Raw genomic sequence first — 25523 nt, 5'->3', positions numbered from 1 at the left:
GGGGTGGGACAAGATACTCCGGTGGGGACAAGATACCCTGGGGTGGGACAAGATACTCAGGGGTGGGACAATATACTCAGGGGTGGGACAAGATACTCAGGGGTGGGACAAGATACTCGGGGGTGGGACAATATACTCAGGGGTTGGACAAGATACTCAGGGGTGGGACAAGATACTCAGGGGTGGGACAAGACCTAACGACCAATCCTGACAGCGTGAGTGCATTAATGACTAGCCTTGATACAAATGGTTTTGGGAGGAGATCTTAACTGTTTCTAAACTTGGCTTGTGGTGGAAATTAAATGGGATTTACATAGGTGGCTCTTATAAGTATGCAGAGATAAACATAGAAAACCTGCAATTCTGCTTGCTAAATCAAGAATTGAAAGAATCATTTGATCAACACTAACTTTTTTTTTGTAACAAGCAGCAATAACAGATAAATTCAGAAATGACACAAAAAACGTGAAATAAGCATCTGCTAAGCTACTGGTTAATGTAATTCCAAAACGCAGACATGTTAAGTTCTAAAATAAACTTAACTGTCAAAGCGACCCACTTTCATGTTTCTGTCTCAATTTGACAACCTATCAGGCCTATATATCATGGTGGAAGCAATGGAGACAATTTCAGTCACATGTTTTGTTGAGCATATACATTGGCAGATCCTTATTTGAATATGCCTTTAACTATAATAATGCTGAATGCAGTAGAATTCATGTCGAGGTTTTTCTTGTTTTTAGGACTATTTTTTATCTGTTTAATCTCTATAAAATTTCTCATCTTCCATTTTGAACAAAATATGGGTTTACACAGGAGTAATATGTGAAGTGTCAACATGATTCTGGTAAATAATGAAAAATACAACTTTTGAAATTGATGCTGGAAAAAATGCTAATAAAATGTGATAATGTATGATGAATTGTTACTAGACTGTTTCTGATTGATCCAATTTTAATTTCAGTTAATAAAATGAATTGGTCCGCCACAGTTTTGATTCAGGAACATAATCAACAGGGCCAGACTGGACCTTGAGGTCAACCCTTGTAGCATGACTCATCATGTATAGCAATTGTATATAAAGCTATAGGTGAGAATCTCAACTGTTTACATATCAAAACCCTGGAACCAAATCCCAGGGCAGCCCCTGGTGCCCATCCTGTTAGCATAAATGTATTTGTTCCTACGTCGAGTCTAGCAGCTATACATATGGTTTTAGGTTGGGAACACTTTTCATGTTTTGACTCAGGGATGAAGTCCCTGGGGGCAGGGCAGGACCCTTTGGGACAATCCTGTTTGCTTGCATGGATGTATACGTCTTTTTTTGTCCGCTACATGTGTATGTTGTTAAATGGTGAGTATTTTAATAAATTTCAAGGAGTACAGCTTTACATCAAAAAGATCCTCTATTGAGACACCATCTCTCCAGCCCCAGGGGCTGCAGTATCTTTATTCTTTATTATCATCTTGCTCTAGTGATATTTCTAACCAAATATGGTTACAATTCAGACAGTTCTTCAGGAGGAGGAAGGTTTTGAAGAAAAAAATCCCTACATTAAGACCCCATCCCTCTGGTCCCCTAACCACAATGGTTGCACAATCTTCATTTACACAAAATATGATCACTTTGGCCAACAGTGTTTCAGACTAAATATGGAAAGAAATTGCGTAGCTGTTCAAAAGGAATATGACTTTGAAAACAAGAGGCCCAGAGGGCCTGTATCGCTCACCTGTTTCTTTTGTTACATACATGTAGGTAACTTCAGACCAAATTTGGTAACTAGAACACAAGACATGTTAACATCTCTTAAACAGTTCTGAAGATATTGTTGCTTGAAATTTCAAGTTTTAATTTTAAAGCTTTTAATCCAAGTCGACCTTTTGACCCTGGCTAGCACTTAAAGTTGACATTTGACCTCATTACTGTAGTAAGGAAAACGATTCACAGCTGGTCTACATAACATACACAAGTAATCATTACTCCAGTCTAAATGCTTCTTAGGATATTGTTTTTTGAAGTTTTTAACATATTTGACCCCTGTGACCTTGAAACTAGGTCAAGGTCATTTTAATGAAGAAACTTTATACCACTCCATCCCATGTACCTACTGGTCAAATAGCATGACCCTGGGCCTAATGGAACTTACGAAGAAGACTGTTAAAGTTTTTAACCTGCGTTGACGGTTGACCCCCAAGACTAGCACTTAAAGTTGACCTTTGACCTCATTACTGTTATTAAGAAAAATATTTGCACTGCTGGTTTACATAATATACCCAAGTATCAGGACTCTAGTCCAAATGGTTCTGAGGATATTGTTGGTTGAAGTTTTTAACATATTTGGCCCCTGTGACCTTGAAACTACTAGGTTAAGGTCATTTTAATGAGGAAACTTAATAGCACTGCATTCCTAGCTACTGGCCGAATATCATGACCTTATGTCCTTCAGTTCCTCAGAAAAAGTCGTTCAAAGAGAAAAGTTGACGGACGGACGCTGCAGTACGCCATAGGCTCACATGGCTTGTCGGGCCAGGCGAGCTAATAAAACCATCTTATTTTGCCCTATGGAAGTTTTCCGATCCTTTTCATATTAAGTTTCCATGGCCCAAATGCACCATTGCAAATCTGAATACTAACTTCTTCACACCCACGTGAAGAGGAATTCAAAGATTGACTTTATTTTCCTTATTAGACTGTCCCCGTTACATTACATTGAGTCTCCTCGGGCCAATAATGCTCCAAAGGAAGAGTAAAAATACCTTTATCCATAAAACAGAGAGGTCGGGGGATTTGAAAGATCTACCAAATCAGGCAGCCCCTCTGCCACTGGGGTCCACACTTTTGTTTATATACGATTGATCAGTCTCCTTGGCTCAAGAATTGCTCCAGAGTAAATTTTGGTAAAATCCTCTCATCGGTATGGAAGGAACGAGTTCTGGTGGATAAATCTCTATTTCCTCTATAGGGCTCTGCCCGTCTACCTTATTGGAGATCATAACGTTTACTTATACAGCATTGAGTCCCCTTTGAACGAAAGATGTTTGAAGCAGATTTGGACACAATCTGTTTCTACAAAAGTGAGAGGATATTGAAAGAAAACCCTTTTTTTCTTATCAGGCCCCATCTCTCTGTCTGCAACGGGTGGGGGGGTACCCTTTGTTTTAACAAAACTTGCTAAAACATTTAATCAAAATCCACTCCACAGACCATGGCATGGCCTTAGCTCACATGGCACTTTGGGACAGGTGAGCTAAATAATACTGTCTTCCAGAACAAAATACATCTGTACTTTTGTCCAAAATTAAGGAATAAATCTTGTAAAATAGATGAACTGATTTTTCTTGTTTCAGAGGTGGGGAATGGTAATTACCAAGGCCTAGAGATACTTTCTGCCTTTTTTTGGTTGCCTTAGTGGCAGTCTCATTTTCAGCAGAACATCAAAACGGTGACTTTGGTAGAAAGAATATTCGAGGGGTAAAAATTCATAAAAATTCCTTCACAAAATAGTATCTAGAAATGCTTTTGAGTAACCAGCATCCAATCAGATTGCAGCAGCCTCAATAATTATGCATGAATTTGGCCAAGCATCAAAGTAAAGTGATCGTGTTGGAGTTTAAGTATATCAGGCATGTTTTGTCAATTTGAACAATTATGTAATGTATACTCAGAAATTTTCACCACAAATTGTCTTTTTCGTCATCCAGATATATAATGAGAGCAAATATTACTATACAACATATAACAATTAGCAATTACATATGAAGGAGGAAATTAATATTATACAAACATGGATTGTATTGGCAAATGGCAAATATTTGACGAGAACGAAGTTTGCCGTTATTCAGTATATGTTGACTGCGAAGTGACATATGACCACCAATAAAGTGATCCCTATGTTTCCTGTGCAGGTGACACAAAATTGAGTTGAAATATTGGCACTTGCCCTTCAAAATTTGGCACCAGTCCTCATTTATAAAGAATCATTTAAGTATATTGACAGTGAACAGAAAGCACAACATGAGGTACACAAAGCCTTGCCTCTGAGTTTAAATTGATTTGAATTAAACAATCAAATTAGCCAGAATCATTGAAATACATCTGTCTGGGAATTTGTATACATCAGTTTGGATGGTGGTATACATCAGTCTGGGAAACAGCAGTGTTTTAATTAGCTGTGACTGAATCAGGAGTCAATTCTTTATCTCTTTAATTCATTAATCTTATATAGAATGACTCACTGCTTTTCAGAACTTGATAACAAATAACTCACTGTGAAAGGACAGATGAAGCACTGTACTAGTGTTTATACTTAAATTTGGATGGAGATATTTTGAGATTATTTTCAAATTTTAGATTGAGGTTAATTGTCCTTTCCACCACATGAGTCTGGGAAGTAGTATTCATTAGTCTGGAGAGTTGTTCAGTCTGGGTAGTTAAATAGTGATTTTTCTACCTCCTTTCCACAGGGGGCTGTGACAAAAAGGATGATTTTTTTGGAAATTAAACGTTTCTTGCATTGATTTTGGGAATATCCAGGGGAAGGGCCTTTATACCCAAATTAAATTTACCCTAAAAAGATCACTGATATACAGTAAAATGTGTAATTCAGACTTACTTGTGAGGTGACCATTGGATTCTTTACACACACCGACTGACTTGTGGCAACCAACTCTCCGGTTGTTCCCAGGAAATACTTGAATGTTATACGGGATTCCACTGTAACAAAAATATACACATTTATGCTACTTCAGTTCATTCATGTACAATGTTCAATCAATCATCTGTAGAGTCGTACTTTATTATCAAATGTCTAAGACTCGATTGGTCAGGTTCTGGTAACTGAAAGTCTGATATTCTCCAAATGTAATCTCCAAATGTAACAATCTGTTGAACAACATAAAAGTTACAGGTCTTCATATAAAACTACATAAATATCATAAACATACTACACCTTTCTTCAATGATAATAATACGTATCATTCAACCACATCAATAAACTGAGGTTAAAGCAGTTCAGTTAGAGCAACATTACTAGAGGAATAAGCCATGAAAATGGCTCCACATATAAGACTAGGCCTTACACAGACTACCTCAGCCTTTGATTGACAACTACAAGATTAAGTCTTTGTTCATTACCTGCAAAGGATAAAGTTCTAAATATTGGACTACATGTACATGTACCTACAGGAGTACAAAGCCTTGTGCTACCTACCGTCTGTAAAATGATGCGTGACCTCAGTCAGGTCCCACAGAATCTGACCTGTTTGTCCACCATTCACACCACGATTCTTACTGTCCAAAAACTTGGAGGAGTCGGTCTCACCTGAAAAATTAAAAACAGCTCAAATGAGTGCAATTCTTTTAAAAACTATTGAAAAATGACATTTTCACACATAGGATCAAATGAGTGGTTTGTATCATCGAAATCCATTTCAGGAATAGCAGACTGCAACAATTTTCATTCGGTTAAGTTTATAAATCAAGGCGATCCCTCTCTTAACTTTTCAATAATATGAGAAAGGGGTATGTGGTTAGCATTTTAGAATAGTGAAAATTGTGTTGAATTTATCCAAATAACAAGCTTTTAGAATGATCAAAGTAATCTTCTAAAAGACAAAAACACTCTTGTTTACTACATATTATTACATTTTAGACTCATGTTGCATTATGATCTTGATACAAGCTATATTTTATTAAGAATAATTAAAAATCCAAAATGGTCCTAAAAATACATCAATGAACCAGCATAAGGATCACACATGCACAGGGATTTGCTAAATAATTTTAAATGGGTAAATACATCCAATAAATCTAACAAGAGGCTCATGGGCCTTAACGGTCACCTGAGTCCTGCGGTATTTATTATTGTTGTTGAAATATGGCTAAGGCTAAGGTGACCTAAAAATTTATAACATATCTAAATGATACATTTCTTCATAAGACTGAAATTTATAATGAGATCTCTTAGTACCTTGTTTGGGTGTAATGAATTTATATAATGCTGTGCAATATTTTACCTGAAGGATAAAGACCAATTAGGTCGTTGGAGCCCACATCTTCTTTGATGTCCCATTGAACTCTGATGGTGCTGTCACTTGACAGGTCCACAAAGCTGCGGTCCACTTCCAGACACGACAGGTTTTGTGGACTAAGTGTAGCAATGTCTGACTCACTGTTGCTTCTCTCTCGGATATGTAGTGGGTTCATATGTGCCATCAGTGGGGAGGAAGGTGTAGGCAGTGATAAATCATCTGCTGCAGAAAAATCAGCAGGACATCTTGGTATTGCTTCAGCCATTTTGAAGCAAATTCAACTTGAACTACTGATAAATGTTGTTCGCTTACAGTTTATATTCTTGTGGTGCCATCATTACACAAAGCTTGGTTATCAAAAGGAACGCTTACTTATCAACCCATCATGTCTTATTGCTCAGCTCCCATGAAGAGACTGCAGCACTGAAATTAGAAATTTCATATTTCATTCATATTTTTGATGTATTTTCCAAATAGGTGTAATACTTTCAGTTGGGTTTTCATGATATTGTTTTATTGAAACTGAAATCTCAGTGTGACATGTTAAAGTTTTTAAAATATGTGAAGATTAATTTGGATATATGTATATACATAGGGTTGACATGAATTTTGAACACTAGCCTATGTACAGCTAACATCAAGACTAAAGTTGAGAATGTGGATTCCATTCTAACATTAAATTTTGGTTCTATCATACATGTAGAAGACTTGGGGACCTCCCAAGAAATAGTTTAGCACTGGGTTGACAGCTATGAGCCCTGGGTTGCATCTTTCAGTCACATTATGATGTATAACATCAACAATAAGACGTGTGTTCAGCACTGCATTATGCTGACTTACAATCAGTCTTGCTATACAGGATGTTATATTCAACATTTCTGGAGAAAAAAAATGACTTTCAAAATAGGATATAATTGAGCAGGGGCCTGCCCAAAGGGCAAATTGCTGGTGGTGCAGCACCATGGAGAATACATAGGCTGAGTTTCCTTGGCCCTGTTACCAGAGTAACAGACTTAGACATTTTCACCAATAGATTTCTGTGGTGGGACCGGAGCGCACTACTTAATACAAAAACTTGGAATTCTCCAACACCTTTTGGAAGTGCTAAGTTTTGAGGTGCTGACAACACAAGTCTAAACACATGCCTCACATATATCTATAAAAGGGTTAAATAAGTATCCAAAACTGCTCTTATTATCTTTTGATTTTGCTCCATTAGTTGGCAAAGGATCGCTTCGTAGCTCTGACAACGCAATATATAAACAAATATCTCGTCACAGAAGCTAAGCTATCGCAGCTACTACTTGTCAGTTATTTCCGACTGTGAAAGCATAGGGTACCGAAACGTCTAGGATTCGTTTTTGGCAATGGAATTTCCTCTTTGTTTAGTAGCTTATTGTTGGATTAGAACATCTGAGGTCGCTGGTTGGATCCTCAACGAAGGCACCGTACGAACCCTTTCCATGACTTAGTTCCATTACAAATCAATGAATCAGACATTTTATATATCGATGCCTTGAATTTGGTGCGGTTTAATATTATTAAAGTTTCATGCATTTTAAACAGACCGTGACACATACTAATAAAAGGTATTTGAGCTTGTCAACTAGATTTCAAATCGACCATTAGTAAGAAATATCCTAATTGATTTGTCATGAGTATGATTGGTTGTCAAATAACTATCGAAATCTTCACCCCGTGGTAATTCTGCGGAAATACGCAACATTATGTCGCCTACCATAGCTATTGAATTTAAAGGATTGGGTCATAGCATGAACAAGCCTGTCCTTATTTTATCAAAGCACGCTCCAGTCTTAATACTAAGACTTAAACCTTGCAAAATGAGTTAATATAACGCTTACATCTTCAGCCTACATCCTCCATCCTCTTCCTTGCTTCCATGATGGGTGAAGGTTCATGGGTAATATGAAAGCTATTTCCGGAGTTGTTTATTGGCGGGAAACTGAAAACGCTTGTTGTCGACCTAAATGTAAACAAGAAATGGCCGTTCAGTTCCTGTACACACGATCAGCTTTGTCTAATCTACAGGCGCTCCTCAAATGTTCCATATGGTACATTTTCTTTTACTTGTCTTTTAGCTTTTGTTTTTCATGAATTTTGAATATTGTTAAAGTACATGTGTACGAAAGGTACAACGCAGGGCTACTCGTAATGTTACGTACTAAACAAAAACGTCTACACTCATAGAACATCCAGTGTCTCCAATATGTTGAACCATCTTAAATGGCGATCCCTTGCCGACAGACGCAGAGACACAAGAATTGTGAACAATCGGGTATAGATATTAGTAAACACTATACCAGCAACCAGGCAATCAAGTCATGCCCATCACCAATCCTTCCAAATACCACACTGCAGAACCCAGGTCAGAAAACAATCCTTCTTTCCACGATCAATATCTGAGTGGAATAAGATCCCACCAGAAATCATATCCTCCTGTATTACTACTGAATCTTTTAAATCTGCTCTCCTGTCACTGTACCCTCAAAGTTAAATCTATATACACATGTATATATCATTTAAGCTTCTTGGAATCGACTAAATCTCTTTCTCCCTAATGACATTAGCTTCAACTTGTTGAAGTTGGTCATTACCCTTTAGAAATGTGTATGACCTGTCTAAGACATGCCTTTGTTCTGAATTTCCCCATGCATTGTCCCTCAAATCTGGCCAGGCCCAGATGTGTCGGGTCTCCTTTATGCCGACTCCATAGGTTCCTTTTCGTCTGGTTAAATTTGTCACTTGACACACCCAAAAGCTACATCAGATTGGTCCCTCTAATTTGCTCTGTATCAAAATGTGCCTGTCTTAACTACCCCTTCCCTAATCAAGCTTGATCCATATACTCGGTATCAGGGGTAAGTAAGATAAATTTGGATAATGTGATGTGATGCGCTGTCCTGTCTCGAGGCATCTCCCTCCTTTATCATCTGCTCACAAATGTTTATGAGCTTGAAGTCATACAGCAACTCCATTAATATTGTAGACTAAATTTTATCTGGACACAATTAGACATTTTGACTGATCAAAATGCAAGATGGAACTTGAGTCGGATGACTTGCTAATCCACCAATGCTTATTGCTTAGTGTGTATTATAAGAAACAGGTGATTAAAATGAAAGTATATACACATTTGTAGGTAAAGTTTACTTTATATATTAGGAAGGTTAAATGGCAACTATAGTCATTCAGTTCCTGTGCCCAACCTCACTTATCCTTATAAAAATCATGACTTATTGAAACTGATGGAGTTCATGGAAAGTCAGAAATTGAAGGTAACTTGAAGGACTTGTCATGGTATATCATTTCAGTCCCATGAAAATTCACACCCTAAACAAACAAAAATAATCCTGATGAACTTTGTCTCAAGCATGTCTATATAATTATTTCGACATACAAATGTAGGCTTCATGAAGCTGTGTTTTGTTTAGCTAATTTACATACAATATTATTGGGCCAGTGTTATAGCAATTAAAATTATGTTAAAAGCAATTTAAGTTGATGTAAATGTGTTATGTATCATACCTTTACGAAGGGTGCGACAGTAAATAAGGGTTAGTGCTATCGATAGACTAGTGAAATCTCCAGCTGGACTAGTGGTTCTAAAAACAGTATATTCACTGATATTGAAATATCCACAGCAATATTTCATCTCATCCCAATACATGTACCTGTAACTCTGCAGATTATACACTTTCTATCCGACTATTACACACCTTCTAACATGGGATGTAGATATTAATCAAAACCATTAATATATAGAGAATAATACATGTCTTTTTCCATATCACACCCAGTATCAACCCGAGACTGCAATATCAGCCCAAGGGCCGAATATGGAAAAAGGCATGTTTTATTCTGTTTATTACATACTTATAAAAGCTACTATCTTATGATCTATTTTTCTTTTGAAATATTGAAAACGAATCATTTTTAAAAGGGGTGTGATACAGGTTTTGCGGGCTGATACAGGTTTTGGGTTGTGATATGGCGGGGGCTGATACAGCTTTTGGGGTGTGATACGGCGAGGGCTGATATGGGTAAGAGCAATTGTGTCGTATCGCATATACAAAAAAAACGTATTTATTAGTAAGTATGTAATAAAGACCGTTACCAGTGTTTGGAATTAGTTAAAATTTCATATCAGATGATTATCCAATGTTTTTCAAATATCTTGAATCTGCACGATCCATATAATCTATGGATCACTTAAAACATTTTGTTGACAATGCATTCTTCTGAAATTAAGCACCATATTTAGCTCGACTCTATATATTAAATATTGTGTAAACATCTAGTAAATGGTATATTTAACTCACATCCACTTTATACATTAGCTAACAATAATTGTTTTGAATGTTTCAGCGATGGGATCGCCAGCAGTCCTTGCACACTCGGCAGTTGTGAACATGTATACTGCAGGTAACTGGAACTGTATTAGTGATGGAGAGTTTTCATTTTGGAATAAAGACATGTACTAGTATCTTTTGATAAAAATTGTCTCTTAGATAATGTTGGTAATTTGATATCTAACTTGATCTTTTGATCACAACACAGTACATAGCATTTGCATATCCAAACTCATTGGGCAGGCCATTAATTCCTAGTGTTCCTTGGTTGTAATACAACTTTTCAGATTGTGTGCCTGAGATCATGTGACATTTGATTGCTTGAATACACATGCCATTAGTTTGGGATAAAGCTATAGACATGCCATGGGTGTAGATTAATTCTAAATGTGCCACATCATTGATTTTACTGTTACCTTAAAGGGAGAGAACTCTCAAACACCCCAAAATTAGTTTCAAATCAAATCAAGTGATAATTAAAATTTGTAATCATTATCAATCTATATATTAAATAAGAACGCCTTGATTTCAGAGACTGTTGTGAAGGTGTTTTGGGGAAGAGCTGTCCAGTCTGCCACATTCCGGCAGATGTACGGGATGCACAGGTTGATCGTCAGCTGTTCACCCTGGTTACTCTGTGTCAGAGACTGGAGAAGATACTGACCAATCCAGAGGTGGACAGTGGCCAGTCCAATGCTTCAGGTAATATAATCTTTGAATTAGGTCCCATGCTTTAATTATTTTTTATTTATTTTTTCAATTTTGCTGAAAGTTGTTTATCAATGTTTTCCTTGTTGAAGATGGAATGTTGTCTAACTTAGGATGTCAAGCTTCTGATGTTAAGTTTTAGATGTCATGTTTCCAATCTTTAATTTTAGATGTTATATTTCTGATATTTATTTTGAGTTGTTGTGAATTGATAAATCAGTGAAGATAAATTTTGAGGTCTTAAACATTTCACTGCATTTATCTATCAGAAATGCCAGTAATAAAATCCCTGGTGTGCAGTATATTGTAGTTTAAAACCCAAGGTTAAAATAAACAGGTTATTTATCCAGTACAGAAGGCAAAAAACTTACAATATTCCTAACATCACTAAGGAATGAATACAAACTGCTTCCCTTGGCTAAAATGTGCTGTATTTTCCCAAATTAAAAAAAAATATCCAGAATATCTTCCCAATTTTAATCAAAATAATGCTACATTTTCCCAATTCTTGAGGGAAAAGTCATTTGTAAAATTTAGGTTAAAAAATCACTGCTACAATCAACTTCTGGCTGAACTTAGCATAATGTAAATCAAATAATTGGATAGATATTTTCTATACTGTGCCGTGTTTATGCAGGAATATAATTTGGGCGTTTGTGAACTTTTCTGGTGAGCTTTTGTATATGAATTTTCCTATTTAAACAGGTGACAAGATGACAGTCATGACACCAATGATACCAACAGGTGACCACAAAGGTTTCTCTACTGAGACAGGGATAAACTCAAATCTTACCAAACAACAGTATCGCAGATCTACCCCTACCAAACAACAGTCTGCCAGATCTACCCCTAGTAAGCAACAGTCTGCCAGATCTACCCCTAGTAAGCAACAGTCTGCCAGATCTACCCCAGGAAAAGGTGGTAGGAAACCTGGCCCCTCGTGTAGTCCAGCACCAAAACTAGGTAACCGAGACTCTGTTCCTGCCAATCAGAGCACCATGACACAGCACTTTGGTGATGATGCTGAGATGACTACAGAGGACATGAATGTCCCAGAAACAATGGTACATGGGAAGGTCAGTGATGAGGTACCAGTAAGTAGTACTACTGTCAACAATGATACTCGTATCCTCAAAGACAGCCCCAGGTCGGTCAGACCAAGGGCAGATTTTTCAAAATCTCCTGGGCCTTCTAAAATATTGAAACAGAAAAGTCCACAGCCTTTTGTTGAGACACCTGAAGGTATAACTAGATCTACACCAACCTCAGCCAATAAATCGAAAACCCAACGTAGGAAGAGTTTGATTGCAAAAAATACAAGAAATTTAAGATTAAGGATGTTGGATAACTCAGACATAGAGAGTAATCAAATACAAATGAAGGAAAATAGACAACAGAAGAAAGGGACGAATAAAAGACATTCTATTGGCATTGTCACAGCTGAAAGATCTACTATTGTAGCAGCTTCAGGAAAAAAGAGATCACGTAGAAGTTTGTCTCCTGCTGCAGGAAGTAGGCGATCTACAGCTATTATCTCGTCCTCTCCAGCTACAAGGTCTGGAGGGAGCTCGAGGTCAAAGTTGACGGGACTAAACACATCCCTAACAGGATCAGGGAAGAAGGTTGTGAATGAGATGGAGAGAAGAAATGCAAAGGGGGAAACACCCCTACAGGTTGGGTGTATAAAGGTAACTAGCTAAATTGTTCCTACAATATTACCAACTCTTATAAAGACACCAAACCGCCTTGATTTTCCTTCATTCATAGCAAGGCCATACAAGATATTTGCTTCCTGTAATATGTTTGAAAATTTTAGAGTAAGGATGCAGGTAATACACTTTCTTTTTATCTGTTTTATACATGGAGAGTGATTGTGACCTTAACAGTGCTTCTTTGAAAACTGACTAAAAGTATAGGGCAGGTACTAAAAATTGGGGATAGTTAGGGTCACCAGAAACAAAACGCTTTTTGCTTGGCTTAGAGGAAGAGGCCAGGGTTGAAAGCAGTTCACCAGTTTAGTATTACCTTTAATTAATCATTAGATGTAGATGTATATTGGAATATAGGGTTTAATGGTAAGAATTGCATATCTTCAATACCTACCTTGTTATATAGACAGCTACTGACCCTAATAGAATCATAGAGAGTAGGGGTGTCACAATACACCCAGAGTGTATCACGATATATTGTCATAGGAAAACGTGCTTGATTTTATAAGTTGTCAGAATGTTATCAAACTTAATCATATATAATATAATGGATCACATAGATTTAAGATTTTTGTCAAACCAACCATCGATTACAAAATTTGAACTTATTCCCACCACTATCAAAAGCCTGTTTTATGCTTATTGGCATATTTGTTAGAATTTGTAGTAATTTGCAAAGTTAAAACACCAAGCAGAATGAGATACATAAAAAGAAGCTTTTAAAAAAATATTGTGATGCAGCAACATTTCATCTCAGTATTGTGGTACAATATGATATACCTGTGTATTGCGATATACCTGTTCTCCGATATATTGTGACAGCCCTAATAGAGAGTAAGGTATATACGGGGCAAGGGTGTATTTGTTGTCATACTATCTGGTAAAGAGTACCATCGGGTTAAAATGTACCATTAATGGGAACTCTGTCACTAGTATGGAGTATTTATTATTTTCTACAGGATTTTTCTATAAATTAATTACATCTTGCAAACACTTTATAGAGTTATACATCGTTGATTATATTTTGAGTATTTGAAAAGATAAAAAAGAGAACAAAAGTTACAGGGTTAGAACCTGATACCTACAGTATCTACAGCCAATCAATACTTTACCAATGATGCTATCTAACAATGTTATCACTTTCAAATGAGCATTTATAGAATATAGCTAGTCGTTTCGGTGTAAGTGGTGGTATGGGCACTGCCCTCCAGCTCTAATGCAGTAATGACCCGATATAGAACATTAATATAAAAGGCCAGTAGATGATGGCTCTAAACCAATTATAGTCCAATGATAGATACATTTCTAAAGTTGGTTATCAGTGACATTGAATTACAAGTCTATTGCATGGAGACCCCTAAAAAGACTTGATCTTATACTGAAATTTATTGAAAACATCTTTTTTTTCTCAGCTCTGCATCAAAATTGGCGTCAAAGCAAAAGCGCATTTTACTATCAATAACATGAAATTGTAACATCATAATGGAACATTTTCAGAGAATGTAACTCACCACTGCTCTCATTGAAAGTCTCCATGTACAGGCTGTAATTGGTTGTTGAAGAAACAATACTTTTGCCCTGGGTTTAACTAATAAATATGTTTATCAGTAGTTCAATGAAACTGTCCTTCATCCTTATTCCTGTCAAATGTCTGCAAAACAAAATTTCTGGCATAACATTTATGCATTAAAAAAATTGAGCTTTGTAATTAGGGTGACTTGGTGAAAGTTGAGGAGCTGCTGAAAGGAGGAGCTACACCTAATACCAGGGACAATGCAGGATGGACCCCTCTGGTATGTATAGGGAGGTAAAACAAACAGCTTATGCAGACACCTGCATGTGCCTTTTTACAGGGGGCATACATATATAGGGAGGTAAAACACACAGCGTATGCAGACCAATCCTGTATATATAGGGAGGTAAAATAAACAGCCCATGCGGATCCCTTGGGTATGCATATAAAGTAGGTGAAACAAATAGCTCATGTGAACTTTTCTGTTATTTTTAGTCCAAGAAAGAATACCTTCTATTTATGAAAAAAAGCTAAGAGATTTATAAAGTAGAATAAAAAAACCAAATTGTAAAACTTTGTAAATATAGAGTGATAGGTAATGCTTCAATTGTTACAGCACGAAGCCTGTAAATATACAGTGATAGGGAATACTTCCATTGTTTCAGCACGAAGCCTGTAAATATACATTGATAGGTAATACTTCCATTGTTACAGCACGAAGCCTGTAAATATACAGTGATGGGTAATATTTCCATTGTTTCAGCACAAATCCTGTAAATATACAGTGATAGGTAATACTTCCATTGTTTCAGCACGAAGCCTGTAAATATACAGTGATGGGTAATATTTCCATTGTTTCAGCACAAAGCCTGTAAATATACAGTGATAGGTAATACTTCCATTGTTACAGCAAGAAGCCTGTATATATACAGTGATAGGTAATACTTCCATTGTTACAGCACGAAACCTGTAAATATACAGTGATAGGTAATACTTCCATTGTTACAGCACGAAGCCTGTAAATATACAGTGATAGGGAATACTTCCATTGTTACAGCAAGAAGCCTGTAAATATACAGTGATAGGTAATACTTCCATTGTTACAGCACGAAGCCTGTAAATATACAGTGATAGGTAATACTTTCATTGTTACAGCACGAAGCCTGTAAATATACAATGATAGGTAATATTTCCATTGTTTCAGCACGAAGCCTGCCACCATGGTTATGTAGACATTGCTCGTCTTTTGCTGGACCATGGAGCTCTGATAGATGTTCCTGGGACAGAGAATGCCACACCCCTTCATGACGCAGTCTCCCACAGTAGAGTGGCATGTGTGGAGCTACTGGTGTCCAGAGGGGCCTCTCTCACTGCAAGGTAAAAATAGTTCCAAAACTTGTATACTCATTGACTGAATTATTTGTTCTATTTATGAGGGCTCTGCACATAAAATAAAAAAGCAGAGATGTACATTGAAGAACCAGAAATCGCATCAAATGGGTGGTTTCCTAATTTAAAAATACATTTCATCGTCTCGGCCTTAACCTAATTGTATAAAAGTTAGTCATTTGTGATTCTCACAATTTGTGTTTGTATGGTATGATTGTCATATTCCATTTCATTTCCTAATCCTGCTTTTTCAGGAGTTGCCATGTCAACCTCGTTTTAGTTTATGGATGGTTTTATGTATTACTGCAATACTAACTCAAACTCATTGTTTGGCGTAATCTGGCACATATAATGCGGAAGCTGGAGTCATATTTGTTTGTGGATATTAATGAAATCTTTTGAAGATTTTTATTTCTATGAAACTTTCTCAGGAAACATGCCTAGCTCAGTGAAGATGTTTTGATAAATCTTCCTATTTAATGAGGATGCTTTGATCTAATACCTTGATACCTATTTATAACTTGCTTTAGGAATCTTTATGGTTACACACCCATGGACTGTGCACGGTCTGAGGAGGTCAAGGCTGCCTTGAAAACAACTGTCCAGTCTGCTCCTGTTGTAAATGAGGTAATGCAAATACATGACTTGTCTTCTTTTATTTTCACATGGTGGGCATTTTATTTCTCATTCAAAAGAATTTCCAGCTAATGTGGTTGTGGAATATATAAACACGATATCTTGATTAGTTACTTGAAAACCTAGCAACCATGTTAAAAAAATTAATTTGAGTGGTTAAAGAGGTGAATCTAAAAGGCTTTCAGATGACCAGCTTTGTTAGGGATAGTGTTGTGGTCTTGCTTTACATTTTCTGCAGACATTTCATATTCTGGAACACAACCTGCTATGCTTCCTTAGGACAGTGTTGCAATGTTTTATCCATGTTTGAGAAAATTTGGGAATTTGGTTGCGTGATATAAGCAGAATATAGAAATGTACAGGGGGATGTACACAATCCGCCCTTCTGGAGGAAACCCTGGTGTTGTGACATAGCTTAGATCTTTCATCGTGGACATTTGACATGAAATACCAGTCAGCATTTCCTTGAGACAGTGTTGTTCCTTTGATATGCCGATGTTCTAGTTGGTATGTTTCCCTTGACCTGTTAACCGTGTTGTGACCTCGCTGTGATTACTGTAGACGGTTGATGTATTGGAGTACCAGTTGCCATGTTTCCTTTGACCTGTTAACCATGTTGTGACCTCACTGTGATTATTGTAGACGGTTGATGTATTGGAGTACCAGTTGGCATATTTCCTTTGACCTGTTAACTGTGTTGTGACCTCGCTGTGATTATTGTAGACGGTTGATGTATTGGAGTTCCAGTTGCCATGTTTCCTTTGACCTGTTAACCATGTTGTGACCTCACTGTGATTATTGTGGACGGTTGATGTATTGGAGTACCAGTTGGCATATTTCCTTTGACCTGTTAACGGTGTTGTGACCTCGCTGTGATTATTGTAGACGTTTGATGTATTGGAGTACCAGTTGCCATGTTTCCTTTTACCTGTTAACTGTGTTGTGACCTCACTGTGATTATTTGTTAACCGTGTTGTGACCTCGCTGTGATTATTGTAGACAGTTGATGTATTGGAGTTCCAGTTGCCATGTTTCCTTTGACCTGTTAACTGTGTTGTGACCTCGCTGTGATTATCGTAGACGGTTGATGTATTGGAGTACCATTTGCCATGTTTCCTTTGACCTGTTTACCGTGTTGTGACCTCGCTGTGAGTATTGTAGACGGTTGATGTATTGTAGTGCCAGTTGCCATGTTTCCTTTGACCTGTAAACCGTGTTGTGACCTCACTGTGATTATCGTAGAAGGTTGATGTATTGGAGTACCAGTTGCCATGTTTCCTTTGACCTGTAAACCGTGTTGTGACCTCGCTGTGAGTATTGTAGACGGTTGATGTATTGGCGTACCAGCTGCCGTGTTTCCTTTGACCTGTTAACTGTGTTGTAACCTCGCTGTGATTATTGTAGACGGTTGATGTATTGGAGTACCAGCTGCCATGTTTCCTTTGACCTGTTAACTGTGTTGTGACCTCCCTGTGATTATTGTAGACGGTTGATGTATTGGAGTACCAGTTGCCATGTTTTCTTTGATCTGTTAACCGTGTTGTGACCTCGCTGTGATTATTGTAGACGGTTGATGTATTGAGTACCAGTTGTCATGTTTCCATTGACCTGTTAACTGTGTTGTGACCTCACTGTGATTATTGTAGACGGTTTATGTATTGGAGTACCAGTTGGCATGTTTCCTTTGACCTGTTAACTGTGTTGTGGCCTCGCTGTGATTATTGTAGACGGTTTATGTATTGGAGGACCAGTTGTCATGTTTCCTTTGACCTGTTAACTGTGTTGTAACCTCGCTGTGATTATTGTAGACGGTTGATGTCTTGGAGTACCAGTTGCCATGTTTCCTTTGACCTGTTAACCGTGTCGTGACCTCACTGTGATTATTGTAGACGGTTTATGTATTGGAGTACCAGTTGTCATGTTTCCTTTGACCTGTTAACTGTGTTGTGACCTCACTCTGATTATTGTAGACGGTTGATGTATTGGAGTACCAGTTGCCATGTTTCCATTGACCTGTTAACTGTGTTGTGACCACGCTGTGATTATTGTAGACGGTTGATGTATTGGAGTACCAGTTGCCATGTTTCCTTTGACCTGTTAACCGTGTTGTGACCTCACAGTGATTATTGTAGACAGTTGATGTATTGAAGTACCAGTTGCCATGTTTCCTTTGACCTGTTAACCGTGTTGTGACCTCACTGTGATTATTGTAGATGGTTGATGTATTGGAGTACCAGTTGCCATGTTTCCTTTGACTTGTTAACGGTGTTGTGACCTCGCTGTGATTATTATAGACGGTTGATGTATTGGAGTACCAGTTGGCATGTTTCCTTTGACCTGTTTACCGTGTTGTGACCTCGCTGTGATTATCGTAGACGGTTGATGTATTGAGTACCAGCTGCCATGTTTCCTTTGACCTGTTGTTGTTACCTCGCTGTGATTGTTGTAGACGGTTGATGTATTGGAGTACAAGTTGCCATGTTTCCTTTGACCTGTTAACTGTGTTGTGACCTCACTGTGATTATTGTAGACGGTTGATGTATTGGAGTACCAGTTGCCATGTTTCCTTTGACCTGTTTACCGTGTTGTGACCTCGCTATGATTATTGTAGACGGTTGATGTACTGGAGTACCAGTTGCCATGTTTCCTTTGACCTGTTAACTGTGTTGTGATTATTGTAGACGGTTGATGTATTGGAGTACCAGTTGCCATGTTTGCTGGGGACGGCCCTCAACAGAGATCAGAAGATTGCCCTCCAGAGGTGTGCAGCACTGCTCAACGCCAAGGTGGTACAAGACTTTTGTCCTGAAGGTGAGACATCAGTAGATGAAGTTTTTCTTTGGTTCTTATAGCCAATCAGAAATTCTATTTTTTTAGATAATGTAAAGGTTTAAAAAATTAACATGTTATTGCTAAGCCTTGTGAACCAGAATGATATTTAGCAACGCCTTGTCAGAGGCAGGGTGCCAATAATATGAAACGGTAGTATCTAGAGAAAACAGACTTTCCCCTTTCATTTAGTACATGTTGACAGACCTGTCGATTTATATTGTAGAGATTTGATAAAATCATTTTCTAAGGTGTGACTCACATGTAGTTAATCTTTTTGTGTTACAGTTACCCATGTTATCACCAGTAGTAACCAGGACGGCCAGTGTCCTCGTACCATTAAATACCTGATGGCAGTGCTTCAGGGCAAGTGGGTCCTCAATATGGACTGTGAGTATCAAGGCCACATTATATGTTATTCCAGGCTAAGTATTTAACCATCCAGAGTATATGGTAAGCCTTTTATCTCTACTGTGACTAACAGAATCTCACACTCCCCATTGCACAACCAACAAACTGGAACTGGAATTTTACTTGTACTAATTAAGAAAAATTACTTGAGACTCACAAGTCAACTGCTTTCAATCAACTCACATCAGTAAATCTCTCCACTTTGAATCCTTAAACCTTGAATGTGAAGTATTAATCAGATTGATTCTATCCCTTCCCCATAAAGCCATTGTGACAAGGAATTGTTTCATAAATATCAAACTGCAATGAATCATGTAAATATTAGGCCAGATGGGGTTTGTTATAAGATGTGGAACATTACATGGAAGTTACTCTACAACAGGACAATAGTACCTTTAAGTATAGGCTGATTCTTTTAAATAGGAATTTTAATCTTAAAGCTTAGTTAGTGGTGCAGATTATTTAGGCTCTGGTTTAGTATTTATTTATTATTCAGGGTCTGGTAATAGAAATTTTCACCTTATTCAGGGGCTTGCTTAAAACGTTATTAGATAATGTAAAGTTTTGTTTAGACATATTCCATTGCCGTTCTTGCTTTCAATGCTCATTACATCTACTTACCTCACCATTGTAGGGGTGAACACCTGTCTGGAGTACGGCAGCCGTGTCAGTGAGGAGGCGTTTGAGGTTCCTGGAACAAGCACAAATCCAAATACACTGGCCCCACAAAGAGGCAGGACAAATAGCAGGCTACAGGTAGGTTTAACTGTCCCCATCCGGGTTACGGTACAAACAGCAGGCTACTGGTAGGTCTATCTGTCCCCACCCGGGTTATAGTACAAACAGTAAGCTACAGGTAGGTCTAACTGTCCCCACCTAGGTTACAGTACAAACAGCAGGCTACAGGTAGGTCTAACTGTCCCCAACTGGGTTACAGTACAAACTGCAGGCTACAGGTAGGTGGAACTATCGCCACCCGGGTTATAACACAAACAGCAGGCTACAGGTAGGTTTAACTATTGCCACCCGGGTTATAACACAAACAGCAGGCTACAGGTAGGTTTAACTGTCCCCACCCGGGTTACAGTACAAACAGTAGGCTACAGGTAGGTCTAACTGTCCCCACCTGGGTTACTGCACAAACAGTACTGGAACCAGCACAAATCCAAATACGCTAGCCCCACAAAGAGGCAGGTTAAATAGGTTGTAGGTAGGTTTAACTGTCCCTACCCGGTTTATGACACAAACAGCAACCTATAGGTTTCAACTAGGGGTATGTGCCCACACCAGGATTACAGTATAAACACAAAAACCAATCTTCAGCTAGGTTTCAAATGCCCACATCGGGGTTACAGCAGCACATACTACAGGCTTCAGCTAGGTTTATGTGTCCCCACTTGGGTTTCATTACAAACAGGAATATTTAAGGAAGTTTTTATACGAGTATGCTTACAAATGATATTGAATTCAGGTATTTTAACTGCTTATTAGGTCACCTGAGACAAAGTTTCAAGTGACCTATTGAAATCGTCTTTTGTCCGGAGTCCGGCCGTAAACAATTTACATTTACGACTTCTTCTCCAAAACCCCTGAACTAATTTCAATGAAATTTTGCAGAAACCTTCCATGGCCAAAGGTCAACCAAAATTGTGAATTATAAGGTCCCAAGCCCTCAAGAATCTGAGGGGCGGGGCCAAAAAGGGTCAAATTGACTGAAATTTCAAAAATCTTCTTCTCAAGATCCAGATATGGTAGAATCAAATACTCTTCATAGATGGAAGGGTCTTAGGTGCTTAACCAAAATTGTGAATTTCATGACCCTGGGGTCTCATGTTTCCTCCTGGGGAGGGGGTAAACTTTACTATAGTTTATATAGGAAAATCACATTTTGGACCAGCATTTGTTTAATTTCCATTGGAATAAATTCAAACTTGGTTAGCATTATCAGTTTTGGATAGCAGTTTGATGATATGCACAAATCAGCCCTGACTGATCCCTAGGGGCTGATGGGTGGGGCAAAAAAGGGTTGAATTGACTGAAATTTCAAAAATATTCTTCTCAAGACCCAAATATGGTAGAATCAAATACTCTTCATAGATGGAAGGGTCTTAAGGTGCTTTACCAAAATTGTGAATTTCATGACCCTGGGGTCTCACGTTTCCCCCTGGGTAGGGAATAAACTTTACTATAGTTTAATTGTGAATTATATGGTCTTCAGCTCCCAGGGGCCTGAGGGGCAGGGCCAAAAAGGGTCAAATTGACTAAAATTTCAAAGATATTCTTCTCAAGACCCAAATATGGTAGAATCAAATACTCTTCATAGATGGAAGGGTCTTAAGGTGCTTTACCAAAATTGTGAATTTCTTGACCCTGGGGTCTCACGTTTCCCCCTGGGGAGGGTATAAACTTTACTATAGTTTAATTGTGAATTATATGGTCTTCAGCTCCCAGGGGCCTGAGGGGCGGGGCCAAAAAGGGTCAAATTGACTAAAATTTCAAAAATATTCTTCTCAATACCCAAATATGGTAGAATCAAATACTCTTCATAGATGGAAGGGTCTTAAGGTGCTTGACCAAAATTGTGAATTTCATGACCCTGGGGTCTCACGTTTCCCCCTGGGGAGGGTATAAACTTAACTATAGTTTAATTGTGAATTATATGGTCTCCAGCTCCCAGGGGCCTGAGGGGCAGGGCCAAAAAGGGTCAAATTGACTAAAATTTCAAAAATCTTCTTCTCAAGATCCAGATATGGTAGAATCAAATGCTCTTCATAGATGGAAGGGTCTTAAGGTGCTTTACCAAAATTCAGCTGACTGACAGAACCACTATTGGTACATAGTACGTATACTACCCAGATCTTTCACACTACTTTTGCATTACATGTAGTTCAAGTTACCTTTGTTACAAAATGATTTCTTTTTCATTTGGCAACATCAATAACATCAGTTTTTACATAACTCGGGTGACTGTTAAGGCCCATGGGCCTCTTGTATTGAATACTTATGCTCACAATTTAGAAATAAAGTATGAGTCAATTAATTTTTGTTTATATTTACAGCTCCCTGGTCTATTTGATGGGTGTCAGTTTTACTTTCATGGTAAATTTGAATATCCCACACCAGAGAAGACCGAACTGATAGATCTTGTCAAAGCTGGTGGAGGTCTCATCCTGAAAAGGGAGCCCAAAGTAGGCAGTTTGGATGAGTCAACTTTGACAGTGCCATACCATGCTGATAGTGGCTGCACCCAGTGTTGTGTTTTTGTGCTACATGACAATTCTGTGACTTTCCCAAAGATAAAAAACAGCAGAATGTGTTCTTCACCAGTCAGCTGGCTCATGGACTGCATGTCAACATTCAAGCTGTTAAATCATTGAAATAGACATTTAACCACTGTAATAGGTCGACAATGAATGCTCAACCATTGCAATATACTATAATCACATTGTGTGAGACTGTCAGGTAGGCTACACTATAACCACATTGTGTGAGACTGTCAGGTAGGCTATACTATAACATACTATAATCACATTGTGTGAGACTGTCAGGTAGGGGATACTATAATCACATTGTGTGAGACTGTCAGGTAGGCTACACTATAACAACATTGTGTGAGACTGTCAGGTAGGCTATACTATAATCACATTGTGTGAGACTGTCAGGTAGGCTATACTATAACATACTATAATCACATTGTGTGAGACTGTCAGGTAGGGTATACTATAATCACATTGTGTGAGACTGTCTGGTAGGGGATACTATAACCACATCGTGTGAGACTGTCAGGTAGGGTATACTATAACCACATGGTGTGAGACAGCTGTCAGGGAGGGTATAATATAACCACATTGTGTGAGACTGTCAGGTAGGGGATACTATAATCACATTGTGTGAGACTGTCAGGTAGGCTACCCTATAACCACATTGTGTGAGACTGTCAGGTAGGCTATACTATAATCACATTGTGTGAGACTGTCAGGGAGGGTATACTATAATCACATTGTGTGAGACTGTCAGGTAGGCTACACTATAACAACATTGTGTGAGACTGTCAGGTAGGCTATACTATAACCACATTGTGTGAGACTGTCAGGCAGGGTTTACTATAACCACATTGTGTGAGACTGTCAGGGAGGGTATACTATAATCACATTGTGTGAGACTGTCAGGTAGGCTACACTATAACAACATTGTGTGAGACTGTCAGGTAGGCTATACTATAACATACTATAATCACATTGTGTGAGACTGTCAGGTAGGCTACCCTATAACCACATTGTGTGAGACTGTCAGGTAGGCTACACTATAACAACATTGTGTGAGACTGTCAGGTAGGCTATACTATAACATACTATAATCACATTGTGTGAGACTGTCAGGTAGGGGATACTATAATCACATTGTGTGAGACTGTCAGGTAGGCTACCCTATAACCACATTGTGTGAGACTGTCAGGTAGGCTATACTATAATCACATTGTGTGAGACTGTCAGGGAGGGTATACTATAATCACATTGTGTGAGACTGTCAGGTAGGCTACACTATAACAACATTGTGTGAGACTGTCAGGTAGGCTATACTATAACATACTATAATCACATTGTGTGAGACTGTCAGGTAGGCTACACTATAACAACATTGTGTGAGACTGTCAGGTAGGCTATACTATAACATACTATAATCACATTGTGTGAGACTGTCAGGTAGGGTATACTATAACCACATTGTGTGAGACAGCTGTCAGGTAGGGTATACTATAACCCCATTGTGTGAGACTGTCAGGTAGGGTATACTATAATCACATTGTGTGAGACTGTCTGGTAGGGTATACTATAACCACATCGTGTGAGACTGTCAGGGAGGGTATACTATAACCACATTGTGTGCGACTGTCAGGTAGGGTATACTATAACCACATTGTGTGAGACTGTCAGGTAGGTTATACTATAACCACATTGTGTAAGACTGCAGATAGGGGCTGAAATGTACTGACAAACAAGATACCAGTCAGCATAAAAGACACTTGTATGGAATAGAACAGTGTTATTTCACTTTGGTGTTGAATTCTGTGATAAATCATTTATTGTGTCTCTGACAGCATTTTGTCTTTCCATCTATATGAATGTCATATACAGTGAAGTTTTTTGTATTTTTGGTAATAAGTGAACAGGTATTTATCACTTGTAGTTTTTCCCTTTTGATTCATAAATATAAATTTTTAGGTCACCTAAGCTTTGCTCAAGTGACCTATTCCAATCCTTTCCGTCCGTCGTGCGTCATGAGTAAACTTTTTACATTATCAACTTCTTCTCAAGAACCAGTGGATGGAATTTTTTCAAACTTAGTCAAAATCATCCTTGGTAGATGAGGCTACCAAAATGTAAAATTGGGATTCCTACCTCAACCCTAGGGGCCAGAGCGGGGCCCAAAAGGGAAAATTTGCCAATATTTCAAAAACCTCTTCTCCAGACTCAGAGGTATTACAGTCATTTTCTCTGCATGGATGGAAAGATTATCCGGGGCTTTATTTAAATTGTAAATTTCAGGACCCCCGAGCTATCCGTTCTCCCTTGGGGAGGGGTAAAGTTTACTATAGTTTATATAGGGAAACAACACTTTTGGGTATATTTTGACAATTTTCTGTTGGAAATTATTCTTACTTGGTGAGAATTATCCTTGAAGGAAGATGGTTTTAAATTGTAAAATTGGAATTACTACCCCAACCCTAGGGGCCAGGGCGGGGCCCCAAAGTGAAAATTAACCAATATTTCAAAAATCTTCTTCTCCGGACTCAGATGTATTACAGTCATTTTCTCTACATGGATGTATTACAGTCATTTTCTCTACATGGATGAAAAGATCATCAGGGGCTTTATTTAAATTGTAAATTTCAGGACCCCCGAGCTATCCGTTCTCCCTTGGGGAGGG

At 38.2% G+C, this 25523-nt stretch overlaps 2 protein-coding genes across 4 annotated transcripts in view; one reads left to right on the top strand and one right to left on the bottom strand.

Annotated features, from left to right (window-relative positions):
• LOC110463491 (E3 ubiquitin-protein ligase HECW2-like) overlaps window positions 1-7950 on the bottom strand; it is a 49872-nt gene extending 41922 nt beyond the window's left edge. For all 3 annotated transcript variants that reach the window (XM_021518117.1, XM_021518118.1, XM_021518119.1), the window contains exons 1-4: window positions 7893-7950; window positions 6016-6453; window positions 5211-5321; window positions 4614-4714 (exon numbers count right to left, since the gene is read on the bottom strand). In XM_021518117.1, coding sequence (XP_021373792.1) covers window positions 4614-4714; window positions 5211-5321; window positions 6016-6295 — 492 coding nt within the window. In that variant the 5' untranslated portion in view covers window positions 6296-6453; window positions 7893-7950. The remainder of the gene's footprint in view (window positions 1-4613; window positions 4715-5210; window positions 5322-6015; window positions 6454-7892) is intronic.
• A 43-nt stretch (window positions 7951-7993) lies between these two features.
• Window positions 7994-23813, top strand: LOC110463489 (BRCA1-associated RING domain protein 1-like). Its single transcript, XM_021518109.1, has 12 exons — window positions 7994-8102; window positions 10417-10473; window positions 10933-11102; window positions 11814-12796; window positions 14530-14610; window positions 15535-15707; window positions 16250-16346; window positions 19037-19166; window positions 19473-19574; window positions 20230-20351; window positions 22655-23095; window positions 23651-23813. The coding sequence occupies exons 1-11, from the start codon at window positions 8032-8034 to the stop codon at window positions 22970-22972; spliced, it is 2304 nt and encodes a 767-aa protein (XP_021373784.1). The 5' UTR covers window positions 7994-8031; the 3' UTR covers window positions 22973-23095; window positions 23651-23813.
• The last annotated feature ends 1710 nt before the right edge of the window (window positions 23814-25523 follow it).

The sequence above is a fragment of the Mizuhopecten yessoensis genome, unplaced genomic scaffold (assembly GCF_002113885.1).
Source record: "Mizuhopecten yessoensis strain PY_sf001 unplaced genomic scaffold, ASM211388v2 scaffold10911, whole genome shotgun sequence".
NCBI classification, from domain to species: Eukaryota; Metazoa; Mollusca; class Bivalvia; order Pectinida; family Pectinidae; genus Mizuhopecten; species Mizuhopecten yessoensis.
Note: the sequence above shows the minus strand (reverse complement) of the source record. Positions and strands in the feature narration are given on the sequence as shown.